General features: G+C 44.5%; 1 protein-coding gene across 1 annotated transcript; it reads right to left on the bottom strand.

Annotated features, from left to right (window-relative positions):
- Positions 1 to 2: 2 nt before the first annotated feature.
- KARS (lysyl-tRNA synthetase) lies at positions 3 to 11,499 on the bottom strand. The gene is made up of 14 exons (XM_019535466.1): positions 11,468 to 11,499; positions 11,162 to 11,312; positions 10,204 to 10,369; positions 9,739 to 9,832; positions 9,321 to 9,507; positions 9,006 to 9,131; positions 8,019 to 8,138; positions 7,513 to 7,675; positions 7,257 to 7,430; positions 5,911 to 5,996; positions 3,769 to 3,854; positions 3,171 to 3,297; positions 715 to 858; positions 3 to 215 (listed from the first exon to the last, which is right to left on the bottom strand). The coding sequence occupies exons 1-14, from the start codon at positions 11,497 to 11,499 to the stop codon at positions 129 to 131; spliced, it is 1,743 nt and encodes a 580-aa protein (XP_019391011.1). The 3' UTR covers positions 3 to 128.
- Between the last annotated feature and the right edge of the window lie 300 nt (positions 11,500 to 11,799).

The raw sequence follows: 11,799 nt of genomic DNA, 5'->3' as shown, positions 1-11,799 counted from the left end.
CGGGCAGTTCAACGCAGTTTAATCAGTGACAAGGCCCAGCACAGCCCGGGCTGCCCACTTCCCCCAGACAGCCGGCGCCTAGCCGGCCGCCGAACCAAGGCTCCATCGCGCACGGCCTGGTTCAGCCATCACACCGAGGTGCCCTCCTCCACAGAGCTACATGGAGCCTCCTTCTTATTGTCTTCAGGTTTCATAGCCGGGAACAGCAGCACTTCCTGCGGGGGAAGCAAATACCATCAGCCTCCCTGCCGCTCCATGCCCTCCCCATCGCGCTGCACCAGGAAAGCTGGCTCGAGGCAGCCAGCGACAGGTGCTGACCGTCTGCACAGATCAGTTCCAGCTCTCGCTTCCTCCCTGCCTGCTCAAGCCTTGCCGTAACAAACAACCTACAGCTACAGGCCTCAGACCACTCCTTAAGTAGCTCGTCAAGAAAAATGCAGTCCTGGGTTGTACCATCGCATCAAACCCCTCTGGCGTGGCACCCTCATGAGACAAGGAGCTAGTGGCACCGCTGGGAAAAGGCAGTCATGAAATGCTCTTAAGAGACCAGATTCCCAGCCACGTCACTGAACGTCTGGGCATTCAGAACAGGTGATGAAGGACAAAGGCGTTTGTTCAATTCACATTACAAAAAAGAGCTTTTAACTGGCGAGTAACAGTTCTCACTCTGTACCCTATTCCTATCAGCTGATCCATTATCTGCAATCCGTTTACCTTAATATTATTGGAGTCTGTAAGAAACATGGTGAGCCGATCTATGCCCATGCCCCAGCCCGCAGTAGGGGGGAGACCGTATTCCAAAGCAGTACAAAAGTTCTCATCAATGCCCATGGCTTCATCATCACCCGCATCTTTTGCCTAGAAAAGGAACGGACAAGGAGACGAAAGTTTAGTACTGACCACAGTCCCGGAAATGCCAGCACTCCTACTAAATAAACAATATTTCTTGTTCCACTAAAGAGAGTCCTATTCTACTCCAAGAAATCCAGATTGCTAGATTTCAGGGTTCTCTGTGCATCTGGAAAATAAAAATCAGCCACAAATGAATAGTCAGGAGGGAAGTCTCACCTCTCTCACCCCAAAATATCATTGTCTGACGGATTCTAAATGCCAGACCTTAGACATTCGCATGACGGCTTCCAACAGTCTAGTTCTAGCCAAGGTAAGAGTGTCTGAAACTGTGGCTCTGACACACAGTCTGCACATGACTGCATTTGGCATGTTTGTAGAGATGCAGGGGCGGGGAGCGTCCAGAGACAGCATTCACATAAGTCAACAGAAGAAAGGATTGCAACAACCATTTTTTACCTGCAGTGTATTTTATTATATAAACTTGCAAACACTTCCTGTCCTAATCAGCACCCTTCTAGACAATCACACCACAGTGGCAGCTGCTTATGTGGAAGATGTGCTAGAAGAATTTTGATAAACAAACTGTCTAATGCAATTAGTATTTGTTGGTTTTGGAAACTGCTACCAACCTCTGTTTACCTTTTTATTTACACCGTTTCCTGTGTTTTGCTCCAAGTTCCCCCTCTAACCCTGCTGCATCATGTCTCCCTCCCGCTGAAGTTCCTCTCATGCGAGTGAGGTGCTAACCCTTTGGAGGTATGTAGTTGTGTACATGAACTGGGTAACTATACACATAACTGACCAATAAAAGCCATAGTATTAAGAGTATGTGGCATCTTTCCTTCCTGAATGATGCTGAATGTCACAGTAAGCCCAGGAACAGCCACTGCATTTGTCCCTAGACAAGCTGTGCGCTTATGTTTGTTCCAAAACAGAAATATCCAGGAATTGATGTGCAATACCATTTCAGCATCATTAAATCAATGCCAGAATCCCAGGATAACTGTGCAGACACAATTTGTAGCATCTGGGATAAACTGTTGGTATTTCTTATCCCAGGGATGTTTAAGATTTATCCCAGGGCAATACACATGGCTCCACTTTGTCCCATGAGAAAACGGTTTGTTCCAGGACTAATGTGACATCTGTTTGTAGTCCAATATACCTAGGTAGTAATTTAGTTTAATGCTTATGGTCCATATTTGTCTTTGATATTTGTACACTCCTCCTACTTGTCAGGATACCTGTGGATTAGAACAGAACCTTGTAGATCTGGCTGAACCATCTACATTAAAAACATGGCATGGCTCCCTACATAATTAGGCTGAACCCCCTTGGTAGCGATTCCCTCACAGAAATCTGGTACTGCAAGTCTGCAAATCAAATCAGTCCAAAAACATAAATAAATTCCATGTTTATGAGTCAATATTAAAACCAAAATAATTTTTCTAGACATGAGATTTTATTTAACCAAGTACCTATTGTATGAGTGAATTTAGGCAAGTTTCTGGCCTCTCTGACTAGAAAAACAGACAGACCAGAAGTGCTGATACTGCTTATTTCAGTTATATGTTTTGAGATTAAAAAAAATTTAAAAATCCTGCATTATTACTCTGTGCACAGATGTCCAAGTAAGTAAGTTTGTTTTAGTTTCTTCAAGGTCATATTTTTTTTTCTCTTTATCTGTCTTAAGTATAAAAATGCTTGAAAAATTAGGGAGGGGGAGGATTCCTTTGAAACAGACAAGTGAGTGGTTCCCCTTGCTGTATGGAATTCTCCCTGTGATCACAGCATAGCCCTAAATAAAGAAAAGCTGGCTCTGTCAGTTCTGATTCAACCGCAGCGCAAAGTTTAATTTCTTCCACACTATACGTATTCACTGCTAAGAAACTCGAAAGCAGTGTTTTCATGTCTGTGTAATTGCATTTGTACAAGCAAGTTGCATATCTCATTTTGAGACACAAAAACAAAGGACAAGGCAATTTTTTAACTACTTTGAGACTAATAGTCTAGTTTCCCCTTGTTCTGTTTATCAGTATCTTATATTGATAGTAGGAGGAAAGAGTCCAAACTAAAACCTGATAACAATGTTTTGCTAAGATTTGTTTATGCAAAATTAATTTAAAAGAGGAAGGGAGCAAAGATTAAATATAGGATATCAGTTAGTTAGGTATATGAGCACAGTAGGAAGCCCTTGCCGCTTTCAGAGGATTAACGTCCCACATTCAACAATATGAATGAATGGCAGAGCTGTAACATTTTACAAGCCTACATTAGGCTCACTTTACCAAGAGATGCATTTTCAGTAGATTTCCTACCTTGGCTTGATTTTCAAAAAGCTGCCGCTGCCGGAAGGGATCATTGAGCTCAGTGTAAGCATTGCACACTTCCTTCTTCATCACAAAGAGTTCAAAGCGTTCCGTCAACCCCTGCTGAGAACGATGCCTGTGTAAAGGATACTAGTCAGCAGCGAGCCAGAAATTAACAGCAAAACAGGGGCACAGAGTCAGAAGAGAGGTTCACATCGAGATGGACAACAGCCATAAAACTCCACTCCAGTCAATGCAAGAACACATTTTTTCTAGATTTTATGCCCAATGCCAACCATTACCAAATTTTTTGGATCACCAGCCAGCTGCCAAACTTCACCATCTCTTTGGGACCCCCATACTTCCTCATCAAGCTTCTAACAGAAAGGGTATGTGCACTAGGGGAAGGGGTGCAATTCCTGTGCTATTTATGGTCTTGGAGCTGCTTTGCCACTGCCTTAAGCAACAAGTTCCATGTCTAAGGTACCATGACCGAGGTTTGAGAGAGACTTCACAAACTGCCCAAAGTCAAATAATTCCTTTTCAGAGATGATTTTTCTAATGTGGAGAAAAAGGGCTGTAATTTCATGTGGTTTCACATTCTTACCATTTGGCCAGAGGGCTCATGATCTGGGGGTGATCACAGATGAAGGTCGGGTTGATACATGTGACTTCCAGAAACTCACCTACAAGCTAAGAAACGAGAGGACAGACATTAAGAGTCAGAACTCCCCACTCCCCCCCCCCTTTTTTTTTTTTTAAAGCCACCACACTACCCCAAATCAGTATCTCCATTTCCCTTTTCAATAGCAAAGGAAGTACCATAACACTGAGAAGTCGCACTATGGGAGTACATCAAGGGCTTGGTGAGCAACTGTTCACCAGGGCACCTGAGGGGAAAACTAGGAGTAATGGCCAAAAACTCCTGGAAGGCTCAACATTAGGAAAAACTTCTTCACAGTCAGGGTGTCCAGACTGTGGAATAAACTCCCTCCAGAAGTGGTGCAATCACCTACCCTGGAAGTCTTCAAGAGGAGACTAGACAGACACCTTGCTGGGGTCACCTGACCCGGCCTTACAATCTACATTTAAAGCCAAATCATGAAAATGTTTACATTAACGGTAGGGAACTTCCCATGCACAAGCCAGGCATCCTGCTTGGAGAAATATTAGCCTAATGCAGACTATACAAAACACATTATCATTCAGAGTCCACCAGCTCAATATCAGAACCTAAATCTAACAGGGTTATCGTGAGGAACTCCTGATACTAGAATTTAATGCCAGTTTAGACACCTGAAGCACAAGCCATCAAACAAAGCTACAGGAAACCCGCCTATCAGACAGTTTCACATAGAAGAGGTGAGAAAAGAGGCAGAAGAACACAGAGATGGATCCTGTGCTTATAGATTTGCCTAACCATGTGGACTGACATGAATCAATTAACACTGTTCTCCCCACACAGGCAGAGTGTAGAGGGATCTTTTGGTGCCTCAGTTCATTTCTTCAACCATTTTCCTCATGACTTACACCAGGGCTGTAACTGGTTTAGAACTGGTCAGTGCTGATCCTGACTGGAAGGAGTTTGATTGCATGGTTAAAAGGCAAATGAGACAAGAAACCATCTCCTTCCTTCAGTTCATATCGCTATAAAATCTGAACCGAGACTCTTACACTGGCCGGGATCTGCTTCCAATTAAATTAATGGAAAAACTGAACAGTGCAAGATCAATTGCATGGTCCAGAGCTCACCTTTCCCCTGGTGCTCACGTATTCTCCTGAGGGCACAGGCATTACCATGCTGGATCAGACCAGGAGTCCATCCAGCCCGGGGTCAGCTCTTTCACATGCAAGGTGCCAAAGACCCAACACTTTATTAGTAAAATGCACCCAGGGTACATTTCCTTCCAAGCCCCCTCGTTTAAAGATGGCTTTCTGCCCCTTTCTGAACTCATGGGGTTCGTTGGCACTCTGTGTTTAGTCCTCCCCATTGTTATTATGGATGATCCTGCTACTACCACAATCATTACAGTGCGCTCTGGGAAAATGTATAGGAAATTCCAATTTTTTTAATCCTTCCTACTTTTGGCCCCAATCATATATTGTGGCAATAAGATTGCAAGCTATGTGTTAAAATACTTCCTTTTATTGATATTACATTTTCTGCCTTTCAGCATATGGCATGTCCCATGTAGCCACCACAGGCGCGTCCCCAGGAGTGCATGCATGCAGAGGCATGCATTTCCTGCAGGACACAGCAGTGGCACAAGGATGTTACTACTGTTTGTCCTCGGGCATGCCCCTACACCTATACCCTGGCGTGTGACAGTGACCCAGCTGGGGCTAGGACCCGTGCTTGTCCCAGCAGCCTCACCTGAGGTTCTAGGGGTCTCCAGGGGCAGCAGAAGTGCAGAGATGGCTGCTCAGAGTGTGGCTCTGGCTGACCAGGCTCTCTTCCTGGTAGCGCACACTACTGCCACATTTTTCGTGGTGTTTTTTTTGACACCAGGATCTCCCAGTGGCAAAACACACACCGTGCTGCAAACTGGCAGTGCAGTGAATGCTTGTACGCATGCCATGTGAAGTCTGTGGTGCCTCAAATTGCTTTGAGGCACTGCAGACCATACGTGCCCGCTCATAGGGACTTGCCCCCTCAAGTCTGTGAGAAACCCGTTGCTAAAAAGAGGAACTTCTCTTCACAGGCGCTGCTTCAGAGAAACTCCATACGATGCAGATTGCCACCACTTACCTTATCAAGAAGTCTTGCTGTGGTTCTAGGAAGCGGACACTCAACACCTCTCTCCACACAAATTGCATCAAAGAACTTGCGAGTTTCTGTTTTCACAATACATAGATATTAGACAACTGGTCCACACGGCCAACTCTCCTCCCCATCTGCCCCCACAGGATGATCTGGGCATAGTAGAGAACTAAAGGGCCTGTCGACATTTTCTATCTGCTAATATCACACTGGGAAAAAACAGTTCAAGTTGTGGTTTCAGCGTTAGAAGGATATTATTTATTGTTCTCACTCAAACATGAAGTAACAGATCCCTGATTCCAGATACTCTGATAATTATTATAAACAATCCCACACACAGAGCCAAAGCAGGCTACAGCCAGTCTCAGTATATTCAAGACTCTCCTTTCCAGATCCTACAAACACCAAAAGCCTACATAACCACACAGTCCCACATACCCAGTCCAAGAGAGGAGTTTTCCAAAATGCCCTAAATGTCAAGAGATTTGACAATTCCAGGAGTTAAGAGGAGGTGACAAGTCCTCAAGAAGGACATCAGTCAGACTTGTTGATCGGTCACAGAGTTCCAAGTTAAGCTCCTCTGCTGGCCACAACAGCAGCACCACACAGTGAAAATGCAGTTCTCAAGTGGGCAGGCCAACCTACTTAGGACTAACGAAACCAAAATAAAACAGCTGAAAAGCAACCAATGCAAAGCAGGGAGCACTAGTGTCACACGATATTTTTCACGCAAGAAAACCACAATGTTCACTTCCTTTAGTTTTCGCACACAGTATCGCCATGCAGCAACATTACTGCCTGGTCAAAGATGAAGTCTTCCCCCATCCCAGCATATACTAACTCCAGCAATAAGTGGTAGATACATCCTCAGCAAAGGAGGCAATTTAATTTCACAGTTGCTCCTCCTAAACCGTGACGACCAGACTGAATTTGCCCTCACTGATGTCATAACCTGAAAGACCCTTCAATGCAGGCTTTAGGACAAATAAAACAGAGCTACGATGCTAACTGCCAAAGTACTGAAACACTCTGGACAAGCATCATTCTCTGATCTTCCCAAGAACACATGTACTCCCTGAAGAGAAAGTCAAATGTGGCATCGTACAGAAGTTCACAAGTAGCTATAGGTCAAAGTACAATCTCAAGAGAGCAGAAGTACTGAAAAGCAGCACAGGCTAGCTTCATTCAAATTCACAGGCATGCTATCTTCACCTTACAATAAAGTGTATTGAAGTTAACTGATAGATAAACTATTAGCATTGACTGGAGGGTTAGCAGTCTTTGCCCCATGCTGGCAAAGAGAGTTGATGGCACACAAAGCCTTATTAACTGACCTTCAGTCTCAAAATGATCCATTGCAGGAAGTTTCACTCCTAAGACTTTCTCCAGTTCAGAAATCATGCTGACTCTCCGGAAAGGCGGGCTGAAATCTATCTCGCAGGCCTGGCTATCCAGGCCAGCTGGGTGATAAGTGACTTTGTAACTTCCAGTAATATGCTTCACCATTCCTACAAGAAAAAAGGTGAAATGCAAACTGATGCCATCTCATCTCAATCTTATTGTCCTTTGATTAACGGTGGGTTAGGTCACCTGAAAGGAGATTCTCTGTGATTTCCATCAGGTCATGATAGTCTGCGTAAGCCATGTAAAATTCACAAGTTGTGAACTCAGGATTATGAGTCAAATCAATTCCTTCATTCCGGAACTGACGCCCAATCTCGTACACTCTGTCCAGGCCTCCAACCACCAACATCTAAACCAAAAGAAATCCAAATAATCACAAAAGGCTTCTGAAATAAAGTCAAGACACCTCTGGGTAACACAAAGCCTGCATTCCATAGCTACTCAGGGAAATACTGAGGAAACAGCAGCTCTAAACAAACCTAGTGAAGAAGACCAGTCCAATTTCTCAGACTGTCACTACTCCCAAACCATAAACGCCAGCTTCCCACTTACTCCTTTATCCATGTTTCAACCCAACTAGCTTGCATTTATCAACCTAATGAGTTTCTTGTCCTTTAGTCTAATTCTGCCTTCAATAATATCTTCTACATTTAGGAATAAGAAGCTTAATCAACAAGAGGCTCCTGTCTCACCTTGTGATAGAGTTCAGGAGCAATTCTCATGTACAAGTTCATGTCCAATTCATTATGATAGGTGATGAAAGGTTTAGCCACCGCCCCGCCTGGAACGATGTTCATCATGGGAGTTTCGATCTGGTGAAGAAACAAACACATGCATTGAAAAAGAGCTCCAATGTTTCTACTCTCCTGCCTCAAATACATCACACACCACCACTCCTCACAGGACTGCTGTACCGATAAAGCATACCACGCCAACACCTAAGCCAAGGCAACAAATCCCCTGGCTCAAATGCGAGTTCTTTTCGTTCCGTTTATCCTTTCACAATCCTGCACTGAGACTAAAGTTAGAAGGATTTGAAGATTAGAAGGAACTGTTCTCAGATAACAAGTTGTTTTACATAAATCCACCAGAATCATCAGTGATTCACTAGATAAAGTGATTACAAAAACTAACAGGGCTGAGTAAATAAAAGACTACTATTTTGAGACTAGCAGTGGAAACAAACGTGGAAGAACCAGGAAGTAAAACGAGTCATTTCCTGCTACGTCTCTTCCTGCTGTACCTTACAAAGCAGCCTTTGCTTTATGTAAAACTAGCGTGTATGCACTGTCTAAAGAAAAAACCTGTTTGTTCCATTCTCAATCATGTTATTCACCAAGGATTAATCCTGGAAGAAGGTAACAAGGAGAAGGTGTAATGGATAACTTGTACTACTATCACAATGGGAATCTGGTGGAGGAGGCAGCCCCCTCTTCTCCAACCCCCCAAAAGTGTAGGAGACTAAAAAGGTGAACTATTACTTCTTTACACACTTTGCCTTTTACAGCTCCTCTGCACAAAGCCAACAATGTACATATGTCAAAGTAAAAATGTACGCTCCTCACACTTACATACATATATAGAATATGGCCCTGGGTAGAGGGCAGGATAGCATGTATGCTGAGAGCTGAAGGTCTAAGTGTGCAGTACACAGCAAGAAATATATTACCCAGCCTTACCTCAAGAAAGCCCAATTCATCCAGGAAGCTCCGAAGGTATGTGATGATCTTTGCACGGGTTATGAACTTCTGCCTCACAAAGTCATTCAGAATTAAATCCAAGTATCGCTGACGATATCTAGTTTCCTAAAAAAGGACAAATAATTTTAGAATAATGCAGATTAAAAACTTAACGTTCAAATGGGGAAACGTTAACAACTGGTAAGCCTTCATACTACACAAAGACAAAAAAGTCATAAAATCAGACCCGTGTCTCAGCTACCAATTTAGCTCTAACACCAAGAGTAGTAGATGGGAGTGGGGTGGGGGAGTTACCTTGTCTTTGAGCCCGAAGTGAAGGTGAGGCAACATGTGCAGGCAGGGAGACAAGAGAGTGATTTCATAGGGAATAATACTCAGCTCCCCTTTTTTCGTCTTGCCAGGATTCCCCTGAACCCCAATGATGTCCCCACGACGCAATTTGTTATTAACACGGATGTATTCTTCCTCGGATTTATAGAACCTGCAATTATTTAACAAGTTTATGCAAATCTGTTCCAAGATCCACAACCTCAGCTTTGCTCATCAAGGCTCTCCACCTTCCAAAATACTTAGTGGCTAACCCAGGAACCAGAAAGTACTCCATTGAGTTCTACACCACCCAACTATAAATTTGGAAGCTCAGACTAGCTGAAGAGGTATCCTTTTTTAGACCTGCTCCCATTTAAAACACAATTATAACATTCTTACCTACCTGGAATTTGCCATGACTTGCAACTTGACTCCCTCTCCGCGAAGATCATAAAAGATGAGTTTCCCTCCAGAAGCTCGTTTTGCATGAATTCGACCTAAAAGCCCGAAGGTTAAAACAAGTCAAAATCAGCATCCTCAATACCACGGCAAAGCCATGGCACAACATAATCACAACCACAGGCATTGCTTCTAAGCTCGCCGGTTGCTCGGCAAGAGGACTAAGATAACTGAGGTGTCAATGTTAACCCATTGTACAAAAGTTCTTAAACATAGGGGCCTTATAGCTAGCTCCTCACCCAAGACCAGGTCTCTGTTGTCAGGTGCTCTGAAGCAATACCCTTGGACTTCAAACGTTTAACCCTTAATACAGTCCAAACCTGCTACATCTCTAAGACCACAGGGAAGCAAAGTGCAAAGTCCAGAGTTGTGGAGATATCTCCAAGAACAAGTCTGAAGAAAGTCTTACCTGCCACCGTTACTGTGATGTCCGTCAAGTGATCCCCTGCCTGCAGATGGCTGTACCTTTCTATGAAGTCTGTGAGAGATATCTCTACATGGAACTTGTGTGGATAAGGATCTTCATGCGTGCCTTTCAGCTGCTGGATTGCCTGGCTGCGAATCTTGTAATATTGCTGTCATCAGATATAAACAAGGACCAAAAACATTTGTCATAAAGACTGAAGGAATTTTGCAATTCATAAACTACAAAAAAAAAGCAGCTATATTTGATTTCCGTGGGTGTATTTGATCACAAAAATTAGTCAGCACCTGAGGTAATGAAGACTTGTCCACCTAAAGAGGAAATGTGTTCGGCAGTATCTTCAGAGAAAGGCTGAAGGCACAGCTAGAGCCTAAATTAATAGGATAAGCAGCACGATGCTGCAAAAAGGAGTTTCATGGCTTTATGTAGTTACCAATCAAACTCTCCTAGTACTCTCTCCATCAAGCTGCCTTCTACAGAAATATTAGGGACCTCGGTTTTATAAGATACTTGCGCTTTCATCGTCCACAGCCGAAACAAGACCTTACTGAAACACCACTTTGAGATAAATCCCATCCCGGCACCAGTTCCTCCAAGGTAAAAGAAGAGCTGTGCACTTCACCCAGGGATCAGATCTCCCATTCAGCTGAAATTATCAATATTAATCTGGATTTTTCAGCCATCTGTACAAATGGAGTATTTTTTTTTTTATGCTTCAAAACGGGGAGCCATTAACAGGTAAGAATCTCTAACATTGAAAGGTTACTTCCTTCCTCAACAGCAAGCTGGTAAACCAAACACTCATCTGAACCGGCTCCTGGAAGAGAAACAGGAGCAGAGTCATAGCTCGTTACCACTCTGATTCTCCAAACGCAGTACGATTAGAAATCAAGTAGGAAGCAGTAAGATTGATTCTCGCAGCTACAACAGATGAGCAACTCACATTTGGATCCAGGCTTTCCTCATCAGCGCCCAGGCCATTCTCAGAGCCTGGGGCCGAGGCAGGCTTGTTTGGTTGCTTTTCACTTTGCTCATTTTGCTTTGCTTCCTTCTCAGCTACTTTCCTCTCTGCCTTCAACCGTCTCTTCAGCTCACTGCAAAAGGAAACAAAACACTTAGCTGAAGCCTTTTCAAAATAAACCTACCTCTGTTGGGCTTCACAGGAGACTCTCTAGGGAACAGTGACCAGGCACTGCCTGCATCAGTCTCTAGCCCCCGCAGCATCTCTCACCTTTCTCTTGACAGTTACTTCTCGCCAGTCTCCTGCGACAGAAGAGGCATTAGCCCCTTTTCACAACTCAGGGGAAAAGACAAAATAAGTCTGCCACGCTTGTAAGTGGAAGCGCACACCCGAGGCCGCGACTGGGGCTCCCCCGCGGGAAGAGAGCCCGATGGCGTAGAGCCCTAGGCCGCACGGCCCGGGCACTTCAATGTGTGCTGCGGCGCCGGGCTCTTCCCGCGCGAGAGGCACCGGGGCCGGTGCCCGCGACTCCCGGGGGCGCCACCCAGCTCCGCCGCCCCGGACCTCGGCCCAACCGACCGCCCTCAGGGAGCAGCACCCGCCCGCGCCGGGCCGGGGGC

The sequence above is a fragment of the Crocodylus porosus genome, unplaced genomic scaffold (genome assembly GCF_001723895.1).
Source record: "Crocodylus porosus isolate Cpor-Errol unplaced genomic scaffold, CroPor_comp1, whole genome shotgun sequence".
Taxonomy (NCBI): Eukaryota; Metazoa; Chordata; order Crocodylia; family Crocodylidae; genus Crocodylus; species Crocodylus porosus.
Note: the sequence above shows the minus strand (reverse complement) of the source record. Positions and strands in the feature narration are given on the sequence as shown.